This window comes from Heterocephalus glaber, unplaced genomic scaffold (assembly GCF_053883595.1).
Source record: "Heterocephalus glaber isolate CG9 unplaced genomic scaffold, H.glaber_assembly_v1.0 deba00001745, whole genome shotgun sequence".
Lineage (NCBI taxonomy): Eukaryota > Metazoa > Chordata > Mammalia > Rodentia > Bathyergidae > Heterocephalus > Heterocephalus glaber.
The window spans coordinates 1,757,176-1,780,568 of NW_028258451.1; the positions used below are offsets into that span (position 1 = coordinate 1,757,176).

Below are 23,393 nucleotides of genomic sequence, written 5' to 3' on the forward strand. Positions count from 1 at the left end.
CCCCAAGCCCCCACCCCACCCCAATGCCCAGCCCCTCTGGTCCCCAGGTCCTCGGGGCGGTTCGAAGGCACCAAGACGGCTTTGGCGCAGAGTCCCAGACTCAGGTCTTTAATTTCTACTCGGGGGCCTCTTGCCACCCCACACCCCCATATATAAATATACAGACAGCTCTTGTCTCCTGAGGAGGGACCCCACCAGCCCTTCCAGCACTCCGAGGAAGGGTGCCCAGCACCCTGGGGCCTGTGGGCGGAGGAAAAGGGCAGATGAGTCCTGGCCCGCTCCGGGGCGGCCTAAGGCAGGTCCCAGGATCTCGGGGGTACCTGGCCCCGCGGGCTCCTCAACAACTTGCCACCAAGCCGCCGCCTCTGCGACCTGCTACTGAAACCACGGGGAACACAGCCGGCTTCGGAGAGAGAAAGCCAGAGGGGTCAGGGGCCTGGCTTCTCCAAGCACGTGGATCCCCCTTCAACACCCCAAACACTCGGACGCTCCCTGCCACTCCACCTCCTGCCCCTGAAAACCACCATCCACCACTGTCTGGGGAGTCTGCCTGTTCTGGGCGTCCGTGGTCGGGCATCCAGGGCCACATGGCCGTCTGGCTCCTTCTCCCTGGCACGTTGTCCCTAAGGTCGGCCCTGCCCCAGCCCATTATTGCCTCTGCACTCTGCGAAGCCTGCCCCTGTCAGGCCTCCATCCCCCACTAGTTGCCTCCCGGCAGATGAACCACAGGTCCTGGCCGCCCATGTGCACGCTGTGCCCGCCCGCCTGCCTGCCAGGCTCCGGATGCCTCAGTTCCCCAGCGCCTTGGCTGGTCTCCTTCCTCTCCACTGCTGCTGACCTCTCCTCTCAGAGTCACCCTTCCATCCACCCGGACTCCCCAAATCATGTGCCCTGAACTCTAGACGCCTCTCTCCAGGGGGCCCCCAGCGTCTTCCCTGGCCAGCTCAGAGTCCAGATGTGCAAAACAGGGCGGGTCCCAGATATCCTCTCCAAAACCCCTCCTCTCTGCCCCTCTGGCCTCAGACTGGACCCCCCTGGAACCCACAACCCCCCCTGCCAATCCATAAGGCCATCTTACCTCAGCCCTCAGAGGAACTGGGGTCCCAGGACCCCATCCCCCCGCCCAAGCCACCACAATCTCCCGCTGCCATCTTACCCACCCAAGAGCCCTACTGCCAGCGGAAGTCTGGCCTCTGCCCTGTGCTCAGCTATGGCGCCTGCACCGCTGTGCTGCATCCCCTCAGGTCTACAGAGCTCCTCCAGCTCCTCCACTTGTGCTGCAGTAGGACCTGCCCTGTGCTTTGTAGGCGACCAGAGCATGGCCCTGCCCCTACCCACTAGGTGCCAGCAGTACCGTATCGTGGGACCCGTACTGTCAGGAGCAATGCCTAGCACGCGGTCAACCTCAAGACAAAACTTCCAACCGCCCAGAAGTGAGAGACAGGCCAGAGGAAGAGAGAATGAACCAAGTGGAGTAAGGGTCCTCTCCGCCTGCCCTCAGACATGATGCAGCTGACAGCAGACACGAACTGCCTGCCATCTGCACACACCTGGCCAAAGGCTGAAGGAATCCCAGGTTCCCCCTTGTCCTCTGCGCCTTGGTGGCCCCCTCCCTCACACTCTGAGTTTCCAAGAGCACTGGCAGGACGCTTTGCCTGGGCATCCGCGGGGGCCCTTCTGTGGCCCTTGAAAGCTGCTGAGAGGCTGGCAGGCGGGGAGGTTTCAGCAAGTCCTCCCACAGCGAGGCGGGAGGGGGAACGGGCAACAGGGGCTCTGCAGCCCTCATCGGGCTGTCAGAGCCAGGCATGGGGCTGAAGCGCCCCTTGGAAGGCCCGCCTGAGCCCTGGGGTGGCTCTCGGTCGGTCTGTCGCTCCGCTGGCTCCTTCATGCAGGGGTGAAACTCTGGCTGCTCCCTAACCACCACTCGTGTGTCCTGCAGCAGGGACAGCTGGCTGGGACTCAAGGGCAGCGAGACCTGGACATCCAGCCACAGGGCTGCTGCCCGGGAAGTCCCCGAGAGCCAGGAGGGCAGGGAAGCCATAGGGGGACTCAGGCGCTGCTCTTTGGAGTTGGCCTTGGTCAGCCGCTTGGCCAGCAAGAGGTCCTCCACAGAGAAGGCCCTGCTGCACTCCTGGCCAGGACCCTCGATGGCCACCTGCTGGGTCCTCACCCTTCTCCTGCTGCCCCGCCTCCTTGGACCTCATGCCTGGCAGGTCCAGCCACACCTCCTCCCTCCTCCTGTGGGCCGTGTCCTCCAACTTTGCCTGGTCCCGCCAGCCCCGCAGGGTGACCTCCTGGGCTTGGCTGACCAGCACCTCCTTGGGCTCCTTGGCGGTGGTGGCAAAGGGCAGCTCCAGGGACACCTTCTGGGTCCTCGCCATCCCATTCGTCTCCTGGCTGCCCACCAACACCCCGGGCACCAGTGTCCCCTTGCACTTGCTTCTCCCGGTCACATCCGCTCCAGGAGGTCCTGCCAGCACCACGTTGAGCCGGGCTGGGGGCTTCCCCTGCAAGGCGGGAGGGCTGGGGGCCGCCTGCGGTTGGGGTGGTGGGGCAGAGCTCTGCTGGGACAGGGTGGGCAGGAACAGAGGCCCCTTCTCTGGGGCCTGGGGACTCCTGCATGCAGGCAGGACTGTCCGAGACTGGGCCGGTGGCTTGTGGGGTGGGGGAGCACAGCCGGGGCCTTCTGGGATGGGCGGGGGGGAGGTGGCTGGGGACTTCTGGGGCCCAGCAGAGGCAGCTGGGGTCTTCCAGGATGGGGCTAAGACAGCTGGCGCCCTCTGCGACTGGTCCATGGTGACCGGTGCTCCCCGCTGTGGGCCAGCGCCAGCCGGGGCCTTCTGGGACGTGGTGGCCCCTGGCCCAGCCTCGAGTCCACATGTCTGGCCTTGTCCTGAGGACCGGGGAAAGAGGGACAGGGCGGAAAGAAGTACAGGGCAGGGGAGTATGGAGCTGTGCCCAAGGAGGAGGAGGACAGAGTACTGGATTCTGGGTCCAGGAGTTCCTCAGTGTCACGCTGCCACAGGAGCATCTCCAAGGAGTCAATGGACCCAGCCGAGAAAGGGCAGCGCCACTCCGTGAGACACAGCGGGAAGGGGTTGCAGTCAGGCCCTCCTGGCCGGGGCCGCCTCAGAGTCAGGTGCTCAGGCCTGGTCGTGGGAGAGGGGTACAGGGTCAGTGCCAGGGCAGGGCCTGGCTCCCAGCCTCCCCCCTCAGACCCGGGGTCCCAAGGCCCACCCTCCTCCCTCAGACCCCGGCCAGGCCCAGCCCTGTGGGATAGCTGGCCTGGTGGATGGTGCTGGAGATGATGCTGAAGATGGTGCGGATGGTGATGCTGGCCTTCCCTGGTGGAGAGAACACAGCCGGAGCCTTTCAGGGACGGGACCAGAGCCACCTGTGGTCCACACAGGGTGACAGAGGGAAGGGGCTCCTCTCACCAGAACCATGGATTTGGATGTCTCGTCTGTCAGGGTTGGCACTGGGGGCGGACCCATAGGAACGGCACGGTAGGACCAGGTGGCATCAGGGCCGGGGTCTCCATCTGTCTCCCAACCCCCACCAGCAGCAAAAGCCCTGGCCACCTCTTTTCCGTGGACTTCGTCCTCAAGTCAGCACACTCCTGCTGTGGCCAGATGAGAGGCACGGAGTCGCCCACGGCCCGGGACTTGAACCTGCGCTGGAGGGGGAGTGGGCAGTAGGAGCAGTCAGGGAGGTGCAGCCTGGTGCTCACCCCAGCCCCACCCTGGCCACCCGCCCACCTCACCTTGGCCTTCCTCGGCTTCTGTACAGTGGGGCTCTTACGAGGAAAGGTGGGCTCCTCCGTGGTAGCTAACAGAGGGGAGAGAGGAGGGACAGGGACTGCAGGAGGAGGACATGCGGGCTACCTCACAGGACAGGGAGGGAACCCCAGTGTTGGAGCTCTGCCCACGCCCTAAGGGGGGGCCCTGCCCCAGGAGGGCCTGATGGGGCAAACCCGCTCACCTGTCTGGCTGCCGTGGGCCAGGTCCTGTGGACAGGCAGGGGCAGTCAGGAGGGCCATCCCCATCACCGACAGGAGCAGGCGTCACCCAGCCTTCCTCCTTCAGGCTCAGGGGTCCAGGACCTCTGCCCCTTTCCTGAGGCCATGTCCTTGGCCTGAGTCCCAGTTCCCTATGGCTTCCTAGCCCTGCTGCCCCAAGGTCTTTGTGCTAGGGTCCCACCTGCAGGCGCCAGGTGGAGGGAGGCACGTCGGCCAGGGGCGCATCATGGCCAGACCGGTGCAGGGGCCAAGAGGCCCAGGCGGTTGCCAGCTCCTGGAGCAGGTGAGCGAGGCGCACCCAACAGTCCAACAGGAAGCCCATCTCGTGGTCAGGGGCCTCCAGGTCCAGGTAGTAGCAGCGGGCAGTGACCAGCCACAGTTTCAGGCACCGGGCAGATGTGTCATGGATGTAGAGGGGCACAAAGTCCAGCGGGATCATCCTGGGGAGCAGGAGACAGGCTAGAACCAGAGGTGGGCAGCACGGTGGGGCTGGGTGGGGGCAGACGGGCACCTGGTCAGCTCGAGGCAGGGGCCATCCCTGGCCCAGGGGTGAGCGAAGAGCAGGATGTCTGGAAGCACCAGGCCAGGCAGAGAGGCAGCCACACCCATGGTCACCAGGTTAGCTCTGTGATGCAGGAACACGGGGCTCCCAACTTCTGTCACCTGGGGTGGCTGGGACGAGGGCTAGGACCACACCAGCCGCCTGAAGCCCCTCCTCACCACCCAGTCTCCCTGCCCTCGGCCCCCAGGGACCTGCATGAAGTTACTCTCGAACATGGGCAGCAGACGTAGGGGCAGGTACTCGCCCTTCTGGAGGGTCTTCTGCAGCTTGCCCAGAACGGGGACCCACTTTCAGGGGCCCTGGAGCGGCTGGGCTGGCCAGGTGTTCCAAAGCCGCTGCATGATGGCCACAGGCTTGAGTTCAGGAAGGACACACCCGCCAGGGGCCACCCCACCCCACGGGCCCTGGCCCCTGAGCTCAGCCTCCCAGGGTAGGGGGACACAGGCTGTGGCTATGGTCCTGCGGGGGTAGACAGGACTGGGCTGGGAGGAGCCCAGAGGGGCTTTGTGACCTCAGCTGACACACAAGGACCCATCCTGGGAGTGCTCCAGGGGCCCAGGCACGCCCCCCCCCACTCAGCCTGGGACAGCACCAGGTGGCCCCCCCGGGGGGGGCAATTAACCCAAAGTGTTATGCTAAGGGGACCATTAACCCAAAGGCTTGAGTCACAGTCCCAGCTCTGCCACTGGCCCTTCCCTGGACCCTGCGTGAGACCTGAACCCATACCGAGCCTCAGTTTCCACAGTGCTCGTATGTGGAGGCCCGTGCCATCTGTCCCTGAACCTGAGCTACAAAGGGTCACCAGTTTTTGAATGAGGCCCGTCCAGAGCAGATTCACAGTTCTGCCAGGCGTGGTGGCATGCACCTGTAATCTCAGCTACGTGGAGGGCTGAGACAGGAGGATTGCAAACTCGAGGCCAGCCTGGGCAACTTCACGAGACCCTGTCTCCATGAACCAAAATCCCACGGGCAACATTGTTCAGTGGTAGAGCACCCACCTAGCATGTCTGATGCTTCGAGTTCAATTCCCAGTATCACAAAAAATAAAGGGCTGGGGATGTAGCTCAGTGGTGAGTGCTCCACTGGGAGTGCACACGCAACGCCCTAGGTGCCGTCCCCAGCGCCACCAAAAACCAAAAGCAGAAAATAATCTCGATTCTATCTGTCCATAGCTGCGTGACCTTGAGCAACAAAAACACGACCCGTTTCCCTTGTCTGTAAAATGGACATATTTGAGGCCCCAAGGAAATCCTGTAAGTTCAAAGCCCCAGGCTGGAGTGTGGCACAGAGCACAGGCTCAATTAGCAGTCTTTTCTTTTTTCTTTTGTTGTTTTCAGACAGTGTCTCGAAGACTTGTGACAATCCTCCCGCCTCAGCCTCCTGAATGCTGGAATTGCAGGTGTGTGCCACCACACCCAGCTAGTGGTCTTTCTTATTCCTTTCTGAGGCTTTTGGGGGGGAGGGAGGCCAATATTCCATCATTCTAAAAATAGTGTTTATTATTATTTTAAATGTGTCATGCAAAATATAGTCATGGTAGAAATTCTTGAAAATACAAGTGCAAACAATAAAAGTCACCCACAACCCTTCCTCTTGTGTCCAGCCCTCAGACAGCCATTATCACCATGTTGGTGTATTTCCCTCTGGGACTTAAAAATCTGTACACATAGAGAAGCCCCAAATCGGGATGACGAGGCAGCTGTGCAGCCTGCTGTCTGCCGCGCCCGCCTGGACAGTGCGCCATGGCTGTCCTCTAGCGAGGAGGAACTTCGTTATGGAGCTGTCCCCACCGCTGGGCATGCAGGTCCTTTCCCACTTGCCAGCGGGAACAGTGCCAGAACGGATGACCTCAAGCGTGCAGCTTTGTCCTTGCTGATACCATCACTCACGGGGTGACCTTCCGGAACCTTCTGGAACCTTCCACGGGGCAGGTGCTGGCTCACGGGGGCTCAAACCCGCCTCCCCAGAGTTCTCTGGGCCACCAGCCACACCCCTTGCCCGCTCTACCCCAGGGTCCAAGTCCAAGTCTCAGCGACTCCCCACAAGGGCCTGCAGTTCCCCTCTCTGTCTCACGAGGCTTTCTCACCATTTTGCATCAAAACCCAGCCTTCCTTTTCTCTTCCCTCCTCACCCTAATATTACAAAGTAATTGTTTAATAAATAATAATATATGCTCCTGTCCAGGCCCAGGGGGAGAGAGGGCCCTGGAAGACATGGTAGAAAGGCTCCTTACAGAATCGGGGGCCCGTGAGTCGCCTGCCTCCCTTCCCTTCCTCCAGCCCTTAAATAAATAAGTATAAATAAGGCACAGGCACCCCTCTCACTGAGTCTGTCTAACCAGGGGCCTGGTGAGGGGGCGTCCCTGACCGTCCCGTCCCGATACTGAAATAAATAAATAAATAAGACGTGGCTTCGAAGGAGGGACGGCGGTGGTGTTGTGTCCTGGGTCACAGCCGGGTCTTCAGCAGCAGCAGCCCCCGCACGGCCCAGTCCAGGGTGAGGTGCAGCCCACCCAGGACGGCGTGGGCCGCCCGGATGCCTCCCCAGGCTGAGGCAGGAGGTGCCAGGGGTGGTGTGGGCGGTTCTGGGGGCACCTGGGGCAGGGCCAGGACGGACATCTGTCAGGAGAGGGCACAGGTTAGTAAAAGGTGGGGTGGGGTGGGGCGGGAGCAGGGCCCTCCTCAGAGCCTATAATCCCAGCACTTGGGAGGCTGAAGCAGGAGGATCGCCAAGGGTTCAAGGCCAGCCTGAAATAGTAGTGAGATCCTCTCACAAAAGCAAAAGTTGGCCATCCTAAGGGTGGGGCTGGGGTGAAGTCTCTGCTGGCCAGGTGAGGGCTGGGGCCTCCAAGGGTAGGCAGGGCTAGCATCTTGGGGCTGGGGCTGTGTCCAGGCTCTGGGTTCGAGTCTGGAGTCAGCCCCAAGATCTCAGGGCTGGGTGGGCCGTGGAGCCTCTATTGAGGGCTGGGGTCTCAAGCCTGGGTCCCAGAGCCAGGAGGTTGAATGTGGAGGCAGGCCCCAGAAATGAGGTCTCGGGGTCTTGGATAGGGGCTTTGGAGGTCAGGGCCTGGGGTCTTAGAGGACACAGTCAAGATCGGAGGTTTCAGGGTTTTCTGTGTTGGAAGATAGACTGGGTGTTGGGGCAGGGGTCTGGGTCTGGGGTCCAAGATCTCAGGTGTAGGTTCTCGAGGGCTGGCATTGTGGAGGGGTCTCAAGGACGGCAGGGTCAGGTTCCTGCAGCGCAGGGTTGAGGCTTGGGCCTCAAGTGAGTCTGAGCTTTTCACTGTTGTGGGACCAGAGTCTCCCAGTCTTGGTGTGAGGATTTGGATCCTTGAGTGTCAGTGCCTCAGGACGGAGACCTCAGGTCTTGGGTTCAAAGTCTGTAATTTCAGGTAGGATCTGGAGCTCTGGAGTCCGACAGTCTCAGTGGTCAGGAGACCAGGACCTTGGGTCGCCAGCGTCATGAGGTGACAGCCTGGACTTTCTGGGGAGGATCATGGGTTCTGAGGCCTCAGTCTTAGGGCCACAGAGTCTTGGGGGCCTTCGGCCTGGGATCTCAGAGCAGTGATCTGGTCTGGAGGCTGGGTCTCCAGAGTGAGTCTGGGATGCTGGGGCTCCAAGGTTCAAGGTCTCAGGTGACAGGGTCTGGGGTTCCAGGGTACAGGGCTGGACCAGTAAGGGCCCAGAAGCCAGGCGTACCAGGAGCTGCAGCCTGCGCAGGAGCCGGTCCAGCCGGGCCTGCAGGGTGCCCAGCTCAGGCTCCAGGGTCCTCAGCGAAGGGCCACCCACCCGGCGCAGCCACTGCACGTGTCGCAGGTAGGACAGCAGGTCAGTCCGCAACCTCGTGAGCACGCTGGGCAGCTGCGGGCAGGACGAGGTGTCGGGGGCCACTCCTACAAGCCGGCCCTGCCCGGCCGCCCTCCTGGTCCCGCTCTACACTCCTGGACACCCCCGCCCATACCTGCAGGGCTCCCAGTGCACTCGCACTCATGGCCAGAGTGGGAAGGGAGTCCAGGCTGTGGTCCCCGTCCACGGGGAACTTGTCTCTCTGGAGAGAAAGAGTTGTGAGGGGGCCCAACCCCACCTCGGCCCCAACTCGCCCTCCCTGGGCTCTGCCCTCCAGCTGGCTGACGAGGAGACCCCCGGGACTCACCCCTGCCGCTATGTCCTGGCCCCAGCCACCCTCTCCCGCCTCCTACCAGCTGTGCGGCCAGCTGCCGCGTGTCCACCAGGAGGGAGCGGGTAAGGAGGACCGCACTGTCCAGCTCTGCCCGAGGGTCTGGGGCCGCTCGAGGGGGACCAGGAGGTGGCCCTCGGGCAGCAGCTCTCTCTGGCCAGAGGCTCAGCACCACCAGGACCAGGCGACAAACACCTGGGGGCGGGAGGACAGCAAGAGCTCAGCCCGGACCGGGGCTGAGGGGGGAGGCTGGGCCTGGACCTCTGGGGCTGAGGCTGGAGGCCCGGTCCCAGGGAGGGGCGGGATGGCTCAGGGCGCGCCCAGGCCAGGTCGCGGGCCTCCCCCCTTCCCTCCTCAGTCCCGGCGCGCGCCCCGCCCGCCGGCGCAGACGGGCCTGGGGCGGGCAGACGGGCCGGGCCGGGCGTCTCCCGTCCGCCCCCGGACGGCGGAATCTGGGCCCCGGGGCGGGGCGGGGGGAGCGCAGGCCAGGACCTGCCCCCTCCGACCCGGAGCCCCGCGGGCCTGGGCGCGGAGGCAGAGCCGGGCCAGCCGGGACCCACGTGCGCGGATCCCCCGAGGCCGCCGCAGCCCCCCCGGGCGGGGCCCGAGCACCTGGGTCCGGCCCGTCCCGCCCCGCCCACCGCGCCCGCCAGCCAATCAGCGCCCCCGCCCGCTCGCTGTCCCCCTCCACGCCCCCGGCCCGCCTCCCGGCCCCGCGTGCTGCCCGCGTCCGTGCCGGCCGGCGCTGGCTGCCTGCTGGCCGAGCCCGGTCCACACCCGGTCGCCCTGTCTGTCCCGCCTGGCCTCGTGCTCCCGGACGCGCTCTCTCCTCCGGATCCCCTGCCTCAGTTTCTCTCCCCTGCCTCTCTTTGGGGTCCCCGGGTGTCCGAGCCCCTTGGTACCCCGATACCAAAGGGCCGCTCCCGGCTGTCGCTGGCCTCGGGCCCCCATCCTGTCCTGGGCCAGTCGCTGCTCGGCTTTCCCTGCGCCCTCGCCCGGCTCCGGGGCTCCCTCCCTGTCCCGGCTGCCCCCACCCCATGCACTGGGACCCACTTACAGTTCATGTCCCCAAGCCAGGGGTTCCCCAGGGCAGGGCAGGGAGCCGGGGGCCTTTAACCCTTCCCTGTCCGCTGCCTGCCGGGGACCCCGCAGCCCCGGGTCAGCTGGGCCTCGTCCTGGGGAGGGGAGGCATGTGCCTGCGAGCAGGAGGCGCAGGGAGGCAGAGCGGGCGCCTGGGGTTATATAGGAGGCCGGGCGGGCGGCCGGGCGGGCGGCCTGACACATCCTGACTCACCCTCCCTCCTGCCTTTTCCATTCAGACGAGCCGGCCGCCTCGCAGGACCCACGCCGACTCGCTCAGAGGAGGGCACGGAAGGAAAAGTTGGAAAAGTTGAAAAGTGGAGGGGGTGGTCGGAGAGGGGCTGGTGAGGTCATCGGCGTCCCCTCCCTGCACCTCCACCGCAGGGGCAGACGCGCGCCGAGCAGGGCCGGCGGCGGGTGGGGGTCTGGCGGCCAGGGCGGGCGGAGAGGGAAGGCCAGGACGGGACGCTGGGAATAGGTGCGGGTGCGGACGCTGCAGGCGAACACTGAACACGGGGCACAGCAGGCAGAGCCAGGGAGAGGCGCGAAGGTGGAAGAGGACCAGACAGACACCCGGAACTCAGAGAAAGGGGCATCATGACACTCCCTAGCTGGGCGCGGTGGTGCACACCTCTAATTCAATTAGTGACTTTGCCTCTGTAAGAAGTAGAGAGAGGAATGAGGATGTATCGAAGTGCAAAGGCCCTGGGTTCAATCCCCAGTGCCACAGAACAGAGGAGGGAGTGATCAAGACACTCCCCAGAGGCAGGACCCACATGATGTTGCCCCCCGTGCCTCAGTTTCCCCAGCTGTGAAATGAGACTGAGGACAACCCTTGCCCCAAACACCCTCAGTGAGGATAAGGCGAGTTCTGCTATGGGAAGCACAATGGAGCCACGGGTGGTCACCACCAGGACCCTTAACTAACAGCCTCCGGGACAGATAGGGAAGACAAAGGGACTAGAGGCTCAGGACGGACAGCCCAGCGAGGGAGGGGCTTGGTGACAGCAGTTCCAAGTGTCCCTTCCAGGAGGGAGCTGGGCTGGGGCTGAGCACGGGAGGGAGGGATTCCAAGGTCTCTGCAGACCCCAGGTGGCGCCTCCCTCAGCCTGTGCGGGCAGAGCTCCCCCTCGCTGCCCCACATCACACACTGGGGGGTGCCGGCGCCGGTGCCCAGGGAGGTGAGGTCACAGCCCCCCCTGGTGGGAGATGACCTCATCGCCTCAGGTAAGAGCTCTTCCCTTGCTAGGCCAGGCCACCCCTTTGGGGCCCCGGGACCTCCCCAGCCCTGGCTCTGCTGGGACCCAGGCCTCTGACCACTGGGTCCCACCCCTCAGGGGGCCTGTTTCCGGCTGAGTCAGTGTGGGGGGCCCCCGAGCTGCGTCAGTGAGGGGAGAGCTGACGTAGCCCCCCCAGACCGGTGGGGCCAGCCAAGGTGACTCAGGCCACTAGCCCAGGGGATGGACAAGCCGGAGGGGATGAGCACCGGGCCCGGGGCCAGCCCGAGCAGCACCAGGGATCAAGGAATGCCACCCGCTTCCACTAGGGGACCAGCAGCCCTGTCCCCACCCGCATTCCACCCCCAGACAGACCACAGTGGGCAGGGCCAGCCTCCTCCCTCGGACCCGGGGGCTCAGTCCTGGGCCCTCTTCCCTCAGAACCTTGGGTCCAGACCCTAAAGCATCCTTGGGAGGGGGCAGAGGACGCCTTGGGTGTTTCTGCACTTTGGGTGGACAGCTGTCTATGTGGGGAGAGTCACCAAACCAGGTCAAATCTTGGGACCACTTTTGGTCCAGTCTTGGTCCCCACGATGGGGTCCGACTCTTCCCCTTCACTGTGGCTGCAGGAGGCCTGGGGGAGTCTGGGACTCCTGGGGGGTGGGGGAGAGAGAGAGAATACAAGACACCAAGGGACACAGGGGCAGAGTGGAGGAACCCAAGATATGACAGAGAGGGCAGCGCAGACATAGTAGAGAAGACGGATGGCAGGTCAAGTAGGTGTCCCAGAAACCGGCTGGGGTCTCAGGGCAGCCCCTCGCCCTTAGGCTGGCCACAGACTCCGAGGGTGCCTTGGGGCGGTCAGGGGTCCCGGCTGCAGTGCTGGCGTGGTGAGGTTGTGCTGCGGGTGTGTCAGCAAGTCCCTGGCTGTGTGTTGGTCTGTCTGTCCCTGGGGGGTCCTGTCTGGCCTCTGGGGTGACGGGGCAGCCCAGCCGCAAAAGCACTTCAAACCTGTCATTAGCGGTGAGGGCCGTGCCGGTGGCCCCCCCCCCCAGTCCCAAGCCCCAAGCCGCAGTCCCAGGAGAAGGAGCCCCGCCCCTACCCCCTCCTTGATCCCTAAGGAATCCGGGGAATTGGGAAGTGGGTCCAGATGATGTTGACACAGGAAACAGTCAGCAGCTGCCTGGCCTCAGCCCCACAGCCCCTCTGACCCCCCACCCCGCACCCCCCACTGGGCCCCCTCGGACCAGTGTCATCTCTGACGGAGGTAGCCCTGGGCCAGCTCAGCACACATCAGGATGTTTACAAGAGATCAGGGTATGACCAGGACTCAGCCCTGGACTTGGGAAATGGGAGCTGGCTCTGACCCTCGCCCTCACTCCCAGGGTCTGCCTTGGCCTCCGCCCTCAGACCAGTAATCCCTGGGCAAAGCCCGGGTACCCTCGGGACTGGAATGCCCTCCCGGAGCTCAGTGACCGCCGGGATTGGTGTCTAGGTACCAGGTGCCAACCCAGCCCTGCTCTGGGTTCCTTTCCTTTCAAGCCACACCCTTGTCAATTATGGGGAAACCAAAGGAAACAAACAGGAAACTCTGGAGAACTTCCCCTTTCCAGGTGGTTAGTCTTAGGTGGGCACCTTCACCGCCTGTGCCTCATATCTTAGCCCACCTGGCTCCTCCAGGTGGACCCTGGCTCATGCTTGCCAGAGAGGAGGCCTAGCCTGGCCTAGACAAGCATCCTGGGGCACCAGGGTGGAAGCCTTTCCACCAGGGCTCAGCCTCCAGGTCCCTCCTTCTGCAGGTCTCCTCGTTGCTGGGGCAACAGTCCCTCACAATGGGGCTCAGTGAGCCCCTCCCCCAGGTTGCTATGGGGTAAGACTCCCTAGCGACAAGGTTTCCCCATTGCCACCTGAGGCCACCTTTGCAGGTATCCAGTTAGGAGCACAGGGTCTTTTGGGCAAGGAGGTCTTCCCACTGGATCCACCTGCTAGGGATCCCCAATGGATGAGGGGAGCTGACCCAGCCCAGCTCTTCATCGGCTTCTCCTTCCCTCTTACCAGTGGCTAAGGGAGTCCCCTAAAGCCTGAGGCACCTGCCAGGGACCCTAACATCTGGGCACTAAAAGAACTACTTCCTAGTTGGGCATGCTGGCCTGCACCTATAATCCTAGCACTCTAGGAGGCTGAGACAGGAGGATCCCAAGTTCAAGCCAGACTGGGCAAATTAGCAACTTAGTAACTTTGCAAGATATTGTTTCAAAATAAAAAATTAAAAAAGGCTGGGGATGTAGCTCAGGCAAAGACCCTGGGTTCAATCCCCAGTACTGCAAGGGGAAAAAGTCACTTCCTAGACCAGACGTGACCAGGCCAGGGGATCCTGCTGGCAGAGCCCTTGCTAAGGGGCCCCCTAGCAACAGAACTCAGAATCCTGGGGCTGGGGTGGGCGGGGCCCAGCATTGCTGGGGTGATGTGACTTAAGGCTGTCCCCACAGAGGCCCAGGCGTCTGGGGAGGCCACATGGTGGGCTCGGGGATCCCAGTGTTGGGCCTGTTCCTGCTGATGCAGGGTCCAGGTGGTGAGGGCACTGGCAGGAGGTGGCACCGGGCTGCAGAGGGGCCGCCTGGTGTTTTACACAGTCCCCATTATGACCTCCTTTCTCTCACAGATGGGATCGGAATCCACAGATTCTTCTACCTGTGGAGTGAGCAGAAGCCCAAACCCTGGGGCTCAGGGAGAAGGTGCCCTGATTAAACTCTTGGGGGAGGCGGCTGACCCGGACCCCCGGTCCGAGGGAGGAGGCCAGGCCCGGACCAGTCTTGCCCCAGTCCAAAGTGTGGCCATGGGAGCCTGCAGGGCAGGGCCTGCTCGGACCATGCCTGCTTGTGCCCCCAGGCTGTGAGGGTGATGTGTGGGACTGGGAGAGCTGTGGGGGTCAGGCGGCCATCGAGAGCCCCAACCTCTGCCTGCGCCTGCGCTGCTGCTACAGAGATGGGGTCTGCTACCACCAGCGGCCAGATGGTGAGGGGCAGCCATGGGGTGGGCACCGGGGTGTGGCTGGATCCTGGTCTCAACCTTCCCTGTCCGTGCAGAAACCATGTTCAAGAAGCACATGTGGGCCCTGGGCTGGGTCTGCGGAAGCCCCCTCCTCCTGATCTGTGGCATCTGCCTGTTCTGGTGAGCCGGGCTCCAGTGGGTCCTGGTCAGCTGCAGGGGTGGAGAGCTGAGGGCTGAGGGAGGCCCCTTGCCTCCCCACAGGTGGGCCCGGCGCTGGGACATGCTGCACCTGCCGCGCTTCCTGCAGGGCAAGTGTGACCTGTCCAGTACTGTGTCGCTGCTGTCCAAGGACCAGGCATCAAGTGAGAAGAAGACCTCTGTCGACCAAGAGCCCATGGGGTGACTGGGATGGAAGCCTCAGGGGGCGTTGAAGCGGAGGAGAGAGGAGGAAGATTAGGGACATCCAGGGGACCCCTCAGTACAGGTGTGGCACACAGACACGGCGTCCTTTCTGAGAGCCACAGGAGCAGCGGCTTGAGTGGCCCTGGAGTTTGGTGTGAGAGCATATTTGGAGGGAAGAGACTTCACTGCACGACCATGGGAAGCTGGGGTCCTCGCTCCCCAGGAATCCAGCACCCCTGGACAGAAGTACGAACTCTCGCCCCCCCCAGGCTGTGCAGCCCCCAACAAGACAGACTAGCAGCATGAGGGCAGAGCCATTTATCCAGGCGAAGACAGCAGGGGCAAAGAGGTCCTGGTGGCCCGAGCCAGGGGCGGCCACCGTCTCAGTCTGGTCCTGGGCGTTGGGGCCACGGGGTGGTCTGCAGGAGGGAGGGGGGGTGATCAGTGCTTGGATGCCCCTCTGTCCCCAAGCCCTCCACAGCCAGTCTCACATTCACCAGCCTGTGACCTTACACTCCTGGGATCCTGGGTGCTACAGAGCATGGGAGGCAGGGAGAGGCAGAGGCGGACAGACAGGGACAGAAACAGGCAGGCAGGCAGGGAGAGGTGGGAACTTGGACTTTGGGCCCAAAGCCAGCTGTGTGGTGCAAACCTGTGATCCCAGCATTCTTGCAGGGGAGGCAGGAGGATCCAAATTCAAGCTCATCAGAGCTGAACAAATCTGTCAAAAGCCCAGCTCTCCACCTTCCTGCCTGCTGCCCAGGTGAGGAGGAGCCGTGTTCACTGGTTCCTTTCCTTCTGAGCACCCCACTGCAGTTCCTTGGCCTGAGGCTCTGTTGGCAGGGGTACCCACCCAGTAGACATGAGAGTGCCAAGGATTTTCCAGGGTGAATTTAAATACAGATGGCCATTTTCACACGGATATGCCCAATTCTACACTAGCTCATGCTGAACCCTACACACAGTTACTCACCCTGTCTTAGGTCTGGTTATTCCTTAGAGCCACAGAACATAGGATGTGGTGGGACTGACTTATTTTTCTGAGCTCTCACAAAGAGCATTAGATAATTTACATTCTGATGCATAAATTAATTCATCATACCTAGATAATGTCTTACTTTGGGGGGAGTGAGTACAGGTACAGGGCACTGAACCCAGGGCCCTTGCACTGAGCTACATCACTCTTATTTATTTATTGGGGAGTACCGGGGATCAATTAATTTATTTTTGAGACAGGGTCTTGCACTGTAGTTCAGGCTATCCTTGAGCTCACTATATAGCCCAGGCTGGCCTCGAACTTGCGCCAATCCTCCTGCCTCAGCCTAGAGTGCTAGGATTACAGATTTATTTTTATTTTTTTGTTGTTTTGAGACAAGGTCTCCATAAATCGCTAAGTTCCCCAGGCTGGGCTCAACCTTGGGATGCCCCTGCCTTAGGATGGGAGGACAGGCGTGCACCACCATGCCTGGCTAAGGTGGCACCATCCTGGGCCTCAGTTACCCCACGGTGGAACTGGGACGTAACTGCACAGGCCGCGGAGAGAACTGAACTAGGCTGGAGACGGGTGGTTTCCCAAACCCAGCGTGCGCCCCTGTCCCCGCCCTCTCCCGTGCGCGCTCACCTGGGGCTCGCCGGCCGCGCGCACCGACACCTCGGGCCCGGCCTCTAGCGTGGAGAGCTGCAGGCGCACGCGGCGCGCTCCGGGCGGCGGGGGCGCGCGGCCGGCCGTGCGCGCTCCCCGGGGTCCTTGCGCGCGGGCCCCCGCGGCGGGCGCCGACCAGCGGCGGGACAGCTTGCGCGCCAGGCGGGCTAGCGCCGAGGGCCGCAGGCCGTAGTCGCGCTCCAGCTCCTGGCGCGAGATCTCGATGTTGCCGGTGTACCAGAGGATCCAGCCGAGTAGGCTCAGGAAGACGAGCAGCGCGCCCGAGTAGATGAGCAGGTCGCCGAAGTCGCGGCCGCGCACCTGCAGCTGCGCGAACACGCCAGTCAGCAGCGCCGCCATGCCCGCCACGTCCAGCGCCACAGCCAGCAGCAGCGCCGCGCGACAGCGGCCCAGGCCCGCCGCGGCTGGGGACGCGGGCGGCGCGGGCGCGGGCGGGCACGCGGGCCCCGGTGGGGCGCCCTGCAAGGCGCGGGCCGCCGCCATGGCTGGCGATCGGGGTGCGGCGGGCGCCCGGGGCGGGGTCAGGGACGGCGCCAGGTGTGCCCGGCGTCCACCGTCACCTGAGCTGGGCCGGGCACCCGGCGGGCCCGGGCGGGGCTGCCACCCTTGGTTCAACTTGAGGGTGTAATCCCAGCACTTTGGGAGGCTGAGCCAGGAGGTCGCAGGTTCAAGGCCCACCTGGGTAACTTAGTGAGACCCTGCCTGGAGATGTAGCTTAGTGGTACAGCGCTGCTGGGTTTGGTCCCTGGACACACACACGGTCTTCAGGATGCCTCCAGGAGGCAGCCAGGCCCCATGGTGGGCGCAAGAGAGCCCGGAAACTACGACCAGCTGGGGTAGACATGGTGGTGCACGCATGTGACCCCAGCAGTCTGAGAGGCTGAGGTAGGAGTATCGCAAATTCGAGTCTAACCTGGGGACATTAGCGAGACCCTGCCTCAGGATAAAAAGGGCTGGGGACCTAGCTCAGTGCTGAGGCCCTGCTTCAGTCTCCAGTACGGAGGAGGCGGCACGGGCACTTCTTGGTTAAACAGAAACCCCTGTTCCCCCAGGACGGCCCTCCCGACAGACAACAAACTCCCAGGGAGCTTCAGGGGTGATTGGGGGGACCTCGGGGCGGGAGGCAGCGAGGCGCAGGGACGAATCCGGGGAACGACGAGCGGTCGCTTCAAAGCTCTTCTCCCAAAAACTCGCCCTCAGTGGAAACCCACGCTCCCTGGGGTGAAGTCGCCTAGACAGTTCCGTCTAGGTTCCCTAGACTCGATTTCAGAGTTCAAGACCCTAGGGAGCCCGAACTGCCAAGGGCTACAGGGTTTAGCTGAACAATTCCCTGTGTGGCCGAATGGAGCCCGAGTGTTTCCGAACAGATCCGAACTGGGCATGGGCGAATAGGGATAGGCGGCCGGCTGATCCTGGAGCCTTTCCAGGGAGTTCCGAAAATGTCCGAGCGGGAAAAAGCCGAGAGCTTATGAAGAAAAGCGAAAGTATCTGAGCACGTTGGGGCTAAGATTAAATGTTCCATGCATTCACGCGCTCATTCAAAAAACAAGCGCTTATTTAACGCCCATCGTGAGCTAATGATAGTGACGAGCGTTGGATAAGTAGTACTGGACCCATGTTGCTGAGAAATAGTTCTCGGTACTTCTCGATATGCATCCATTCGTAAATCTATCCGAGGAATTCCGAAAACTTCCGAGTGGCGAGTGACACCACCACCTGCAACAGCCGAACATTTTCTAAGGCGCCAGAGTTGTACGGAAGTAGACGAGCGGCCTCGGAGGCTGGGCTAGCTACTTCGGGCGTGCGCAGAGAGGAAGCGGAAATGCGTGAGCAGCATTAAAGGCGGTGCCCCGCCCCAGCCTTGCTCTTTCCGTCTCCGGCCGCCGCAGCGAGAAGAGGTGAGCGTGTGATGTCTGTGAGGCCGGCCGGGCCCCTGCTACGCCCTCAGCCCACGGACCCTGACCCTTGATTGGCTTCTCTTGAACCCCAGGCGTCTTTAGCAGCCCCCCCTACTCGGCCCCCTGAAGTTGTGGCCTCTCGTGCGCTCCGCGGCCGCATTCCCCACCATCGCGGCCGCCCCCGGCGGACCCGCGCCCTCCCTGCTGCCCCTCTGACGTCTCCACGTGCCCGTTTCCCCGCAGCCGCCGCCATGTCTGCGCATTTGCAGTGGATGATTGTGCGGAACTGCTCCAGCTTCCTGATCAAGAGGAATAAGCAGACGTACAGCACGGTGAGGCGGCCCCGGCGCGGCCCAGTGGTGGCGGGACCCGGGGCCCCAGTCTGGCATCCTCAGCTTCATCCTCCCGCCCTCGCCCCTTCCCCAGGAGCCCAATAACCTGAAGGCCCGCAACTCCTTTCGTTACAACGGGCTGATTCACCGAAAGACGGTGGGCGTGGAGCCCGCGGCCGACGGCAAGGGGGTCGTGGTGGTCATGAAGCGGAGATCAGGTGAGCGTCCTGGGGGCCGGGATGCTGGCCTGGCTTGGGAAGCCGCCTCAGGCTGGCTGACCCAGCCCTGCGAGCCACGGGTCCGGGCCCCCTAACCCGTTTCCTCCCCAGTGAAGCGGAGAGACTGGGAGAACGAACACGGACCGAGGTATTGTGTGCACTACAGAACTGGGTCCTACAATTGTACGACGTTTTCAGATTTGAATCTTTAAGGGGTGACTAGGTGTGGCACAGGCTTGTACTGCAATCCCAGTGCTATGGAGGCTGAGGCAGAAGGATCGAGGCCTGCCTGGGCTGTATAGAGTTCAAGGCAAGCCTGAGAGGCATAGGGAGAGTCTCAGAAAAATTTAAATTCTCAAGACAACTCAGCTCGAGGTGGACTTCTCCATCTGGAAGCTGATAAGCGAGGCCAGCAGGGAAGAGGCTGCCCCTCCTAACCCCACATGGAGAGGCCAAGCTGGGTCAGGAGCCTCTGCGTCCCCCAGTGGAGGCTGAGAACAGTGCCCTGAGGCCCTCAGCTACATAGAGTGGTGTCTGGCACAGACAGGCCTTTTTGGGGTCTCCACAGTGACTTGTGAGGGGAAGTCGAGGAGATGCAGGGGCCTCATAGGATGCTTCATCTCCGTTTGTTCTTGCTGGAGGTTGGGGAGTTACTAGGGTTTGAACCCGGGGCCTTGCCCTGAACTGCATCTAGCAGCCCTCTTAGAAGTTTCTCTATGTTGAATAGGGTCTCGTTCAGTTGTCCAGGTTGGATTTTAACTTTGTGATCCTCCTGCCTCAGCCTCCCAGAGTGCTGGTATTACAGGAGTACAGCACCACACCTGGCTTGAGGAATCATTTGCCTTTTGATCACAGAGTAGTCCAGATTGTGCCTCTCCCATCGCCCCAGCTGTGAACCAGGTCTTGCAGCTGGGCTGTCTCATTCCTGCCCAGTTCGGCGTGTCCCACAGGGTAGCTGGGCCCTGAAATGCTGCAGTGTGGCATTCTGTGGCCTAGATTGAAAACCGCAACTCTGGTACATTTATGACCCTAAGTAAGAGTCTGTTCCATTGTTTTCGTCAATTCTCTGGGCACAAGATGTGTGTACTTAAGTGTGTAACGTGTGCCCAGATGCTGGCTGAGTGATTGTACGGACAGAGGTGCCGGGGGCCGAGAGCACCCTGGTTCTTGGGGTGGGGCGTTGTCGTCAAGCCTGGGAGATGCACTGGAGGCCCCAACAGTTGGCTGATGCCAGGTCCCCCTCACCAGGGCAGCGGAAGCCAGCCACCTCCTACGTGCGCACCACCATCAACAAGAATGCACGCGCCACCCTCAGCAGCATCCGCCACATGATCCGCAAGAACAAGTACCGCCCGGACCTGCGCATGGTGAGGGTTGGTCCAGGGCTGGGGAGGGACGGGGACCCTCTGCGCCCCACTTCAAGGACTCTGCCCCCCCTTCACAGGCCGCCATCCGAAGAGCCAGTGCCATTCTGCGCAGCCAGAAGCCTGTGATGGTGAAGCGGAAGCGGACCCGCCCCACCAAGAGTGCCTGAGCCGCCCCCAAGCAATAAAGAGCCTTGCTTTCCCATGGCCCTGGGCCATGTCACACACTGTCAGCCCCTTAATCAAAGGGGTTGTGGTACAGGGAGCCTGGAGCCTTGCTGGGTGGGGTAGGGGCTCCCAGCGCCAGCCTCCAGAACCACTGGCTTCTGGCACCACAGCAGGGTTGGGACCTGGGGACCTGAGGTGAACACAGGGCGGAGAGCCCTGTGTGGCCTGTGGGTGGTGTGGGCCTGATGTGTCCCCGTCTTGGGAACAGGCGGCTGAGGACCTGAGATAAATGGCTGTGTCCAGTACTGGGCCCCCAGCTGCGAGGCCTCTTGTGGTTCTCCGTCTCCTCCGAGGTCTTCCATGGCCACCTGTGTGGAGTAGGAGCTCTTAGGGTTCCCCCTCTCCTCAGCCCTGCTTGGTTTTTTGAGGTAGCCCATGCTGGTCTCAAATTGTTGATCTTCCTGCCTCAGCCTCTTGGGCGTTGGGATTGGAGGTGTGCGTCACCACACTGGCTTGCTTTCTAGTGTGAACTCTGGGCAGTGCCTGGTGGGGGCTGCAGTGGCTCCATCCCTCGCAGGAAGTAGCACCTGGGGAGCCAGAATTCAGTGTTGGTACTGAAAGTGGCCAGGGCCACCTGCTTGAAGGTGGGTGTTGCACAGACCCCCAAGGCTGCCTGTGGAGTGCGTGTCCCACCCTTGCCTCCTAGCTACCCTGGCAGGTGTTAGCGCCTCTTGGAGTTGAGGGAGGGGTTGTGTAGGGGAGGATGAGGCTTATCCTGACCATTGCTATGATGCGGTTCTGTGCGCAGTTGTGTCAGGCCCAACCAGGCCAGGCCCTCTGCCCATTGTTGGGACCCTGCTGTGGCACCCGCACCCCACTGGCCCAGCACTAAGCTCCCTCCCTTCCCTGCAGCTCCCACTCATCCTGTCCACTGAGACTTCACGCAGAGAAGGGTTGAGAGCCAGCCCAGCATGGCTCTGGGAGGCTGAGGCAGGAGAATTGCAAGTTTCAGTCCAACCTGGGCAGTTTAGCAATTCAGTGAGACTTTGTTTCGTTAACTTAAAAGGCTAGGGATGTGGGTTAGTGTGAAAGCTGTGGGTTCAGTCTCCAGTCCTGCCAAAAAAAACCAAAACCAGGTGGAATTCCACTGCTGTGCTGTCAGGCAGCCAAGGCCCGGGGCCAGTGAACAGTGCATGTGGAGAATGATTATCGGCTTAGGCCAAGGCTTTTGGCTGGTCATGGTGGTGCCCGTGGTGGGTCCCTGCAATCCCAGCACTCAGGAGGCTGAGGCAAGCCCAAACTGCATGAGACCCTGTCTCAAAAAAAGAAAACTTCCCCACAAGTAATTTTAGAATAGAATTAACAAAATTCATCCTTTAGCAGTACGTAATCCATTACTTTAAAAATTATTTGGTAGATGAGCAATTCAGTTCTTTAAAGCAGGGTCTGCCTAGTGGCTCAGGCTGGCCTTGAACTTGAGATTCTTCTGGTTCAGCCTCCTGAGTAGCTGGCATCTGGTGTGCGAAGTAACTTCAGTGGGTCCACAGAGTTGCACAGCTCCAGACACTGCCCAGTTCCAGAGCGGCCTTGTCACTCCCTCCAGCCACTGGTGACCCTGCCTGCCTTTTCTCTGTCTTCCTTCTCCACAGGAGGAGGGTTGGGGTCGCTGGTCCTCTGTCCGCACAGCAGGACATTCCTGACTCCTGGTGTGTGACAGCACAGTCCGAGTGTCCGGGACCAGGGATGCTCCCAAGCAAGGAGCCTGGCTTCCCCCAGGGGCTGATCCCTGAGCACAGAGCCCCTGCTGCCCGGGGTCCTTTGGCCAGTGGAGTCCAGGGCAGGTGCTCTGTTAGCCTGGGACACAAACACACACCCATGCTGGTGTTAGGACTGCATAGTATGGAGGTTTGGCAATAGGGACACTACCATTGTCATAATTTCTCTGTAAATGTAAACTGGGTCTTCAAAAGTCACCTCTCAAGCCGGGGGTGGAGAGGTGTGCACGCTTGTAATCTCAGCAGTCAGGAGGATGGCAAGTTTGAGCCCAGCCTGGGATACACAGTAAGACCTTGTTTAAAAACAAAAACTTTCTTTTTAAAGATGAAAGTTTCTACAATGAAATAGCTCATTTTCATTCTGGTCTCCTTGACAGGTCCCTTTATCAGGGACAACTGATGTTACAAGGTTTGTGTATATTTTTCTGGGGGAATTCTATTTTTTTTTTTTGGTACCAGGGATTGAACTTGGGTCCTTGTGCTTGCGCAGCAGGCAGCAAAACCACTGAAATCCCCGGGTCAAGGAGGAATTCTATTTGAATACAAAAATTTATAAACCTTCAGAGCCCTCCCTCCCTTTGTTGTACACAACAGACAGTGCTGTGCACACTGCAGCTGCTTGGTTTTTTAAGACATGGTCTCAGTCCAGGCTGGCCTTGAACTCTGACCCTCCTGCCTCAGCCTCCCCAGCGCTGACATGACAGGCATGTGCCACCACAGCTGGCTCAGACTTTGTAATTGTTGCTCATTTGGATAATGGCATCTATTCTGGTTTACATTTGAATTTTTCCAACTGCTAAGGATGTGGGACACCTCTTACGGTTTAGCAGCCATCTAGATTTCGTCTTCGGTGAAGCACTTGTCCTAAGGTTTTGCCAGCCCCTTGTCTTTGCTTCATAGCAGCTTTGTATATTGAGAACTGGCCCCAAGGTTCATGTCTGCAGATGTCTCTGGCACTATCCGCCTTGCCCTTTTGCCCAGGCCCACCCCCAAGCTGGGGATTGGGCTGGGACTTTGCACTGAGCTATGGCCCGAGCTGCTCTTGATAGTCTTAGCCTCGTCCAGGCTGACCTCAAACTTGGAATCCTCCTGCTTTGGCCTCCCCAGTAGCTAGGATGATAGAAGTGTGTTACTGTGCCCAACTTCAATTATGTGTCACTCTGTTTCCCGTTCCCTGGAGATATTTTCAAGTTTACATTTTTGTTGTTCTGAGTCTTTGTAGTCCAGCCCAGCTTCAAGCTCTGATCCTCCTGCCTCAGCCTCCTGTGTGCTGATTATGGGATATGCCACCACGCCTGCTGACCATGCATGCCATCTGCACTCAACACTCGGCACGTGCAGCTCACCTATTCTTACCTACAACCCTGACACCCGAGATGTGAATCTCATCCTACTCCAACCCAGTTCTCACCAGACACCACCCGGGGTCAGCAGGGGCCTGTCAGCACAGGGCTCACACCCCAGCCCCAGCTCAGGCCTCAACAGGGGGCTTTGTTCATTCCTGGCTCTGAGGATGAGCCCAGGTGTGG

General features: G+C 61.3%; 5 protein-coding genes and 1 long non-coding RNA gene across 11 annotated transcripts; 3 read left to right on the forward strand and 3 right to left on the reverse strand.

Moving 5' to 3' along the window:
- Positions 1-129: 129 nt before the first annotated feature.
- On the reverse strand, positions 130-5,758 carry Garin5b (golgi associated RAB2 interactor family member 5B). The gene is given in 9 exon segments (XM_087200967.1): positions 130-403; positions 1,551-2,180; positions 2,182-2,848; positions 2,851-3,344; positions 3,582-3,828; positions 3,982-4,006; positions 4,200-4,458; positions 4,530-4,643; positions 4,772-5,758. Coding segments are annotated over 8 exon segments (2,448 nt in total). The 5' UTR covers positions 4,628-4,643; positions 4,772-5,758; the 3' UTR covers positions 130-375.
- On the forward strand, positions 2,975-6,997 carry LOC110346058 (uncharacterized). Its single transcript, XR_002389824.2, has 5 exons — positions 2,975-3,139; positions 3,251-4,301; positions 5,753-5,833; positions 5,918-5,979; positions 6,184-6,997. It is a non-coding gene; the product is annotated as an uncharacterized LOC110346058 (long non-coding RNA).
- Il11 (interleukin 11) lies at positions 6,062-10,297 on the reverse strand. Of its 2 annotated transcripts, XM_021245749.2 has the most exons (5): positions 9,814-10,297; positions 8,779-8,951; positions 8,541-8,627; positions 8,279-8,440; positions 6,062-7,198 (listed from the first exon to the last, which is right to left on the reverse strand). In XM_021245749.2, the coding sequence occupies exons 1-5, from the start codon at positions 9,818-9,820 to the stop codon at positions 7,028-7,030; spliced, it is 600 nt and encodes a 199-aa protein (XP_021101408.1). In that variant the 5' UTR covers positions 9,821-10,297; the 3' UTR covers positions 6,062-7,027. The 2 variants fall into 2 exon arrangements, with proteins under 2 accessions (XP_021101408.1, XP_021101406.2); XM_021245747.2 differs by lacking the exon at positions 6,062-7,198 and having other exon boundaries at positions 7,207-8,440.
- Positions 10,298-13,523: 3,226 nt separating this feature from the next.
- Positions 13,524-14,749, forward strand: Tmem190 (transmembrane protein 190). 4 transcript variants are annotated; one of them, XM_021245752.2, is made up of 5 exons: positions 13,524-13,625; positions 13,716-13,788; positions 13,943-14,068; positions 14,140-14,224; positions 14,306-14,749. In XM_021245752.2, the coding sequence occupies exons 2-5, from the start codon at positions 13,716-13,718 to the stop codon at positions 14,445-14,447; spliced, it is 426 nt and encodes a 141-aa protein (XP_021101411.1). In that variant the 5' UTR covers positions 13,524-13,625; the 3' UTR covers positions 14,448-14,749. The 4 variants fall into 4 exon arrangements, with proteins under 4 accessions (XP_021101411.1, XP_021101409.1, XP_021101410.1 ...); XM_004866654.3 differs by having other exon boundaries at positions 13,568-13,625; positions 13,716-13,751; XM_021245750.2 differs by having other exon boundaries at positions 13,559-13,788.
- Positions 14,750-17,723, reverse strand: Tmem238 (transmembrane protein 238). 2 transcript variants are annotated; one of them, XM_087201053.1, is made up of 3 exons: positions 16,068-17,723; positions 15,099-15,279; positions 14,750-14,865 (listed from the first exon to the last, which is right to left on the reverse strand). In XM_087201053.1, the coding sequence occupies exons 1-3, from the start codon at positions 16,590-16,592 to the stop codon at positions 14,765-14,767; spliced, it is 807 nt and encodes a 268-aa protein (XP_087057179.1). In that variant the 5' UTR covers positions 16,593-17,723; the 3' UTR covers positions 14,750-14,764. The 2 variants fall into 2 exon arrangements, with proteins under 2 accessions (XP_087057179.1, XP_087057180.1); XM_087201054.1 differs by lacking the exon at positions 15,099-15,279.
- A 110-nt stretch (positions 17,724-17,833) lies between these two features.
- On the forward strand, positions 17,834-20,148 carry Rpl28 (ribosomal protein L28). The gene is made up of 5 exons (XM_004866653.3): positions 17,834-18,007; positions 18,251-18,339; positions 18,434-18,557; positions 19,806-19,924; positions 20,002-20,148. The coding sequence occupies exons 2-5, from the start codon at positions 18,259-18,261 to the stop codon at positions 20,089-20,091; spliced, it is 414 nt and encodes a 137-aa protein (XP_004866710.1). The 5' UTR covers positions 17,834-18,007; positions 18,251-18,258; the 3' UTR covers positions 20,092-20,148.
- The last annotated feature ends 3,245 nt before the right edge of the window (positions 20,149-23,393 follow it).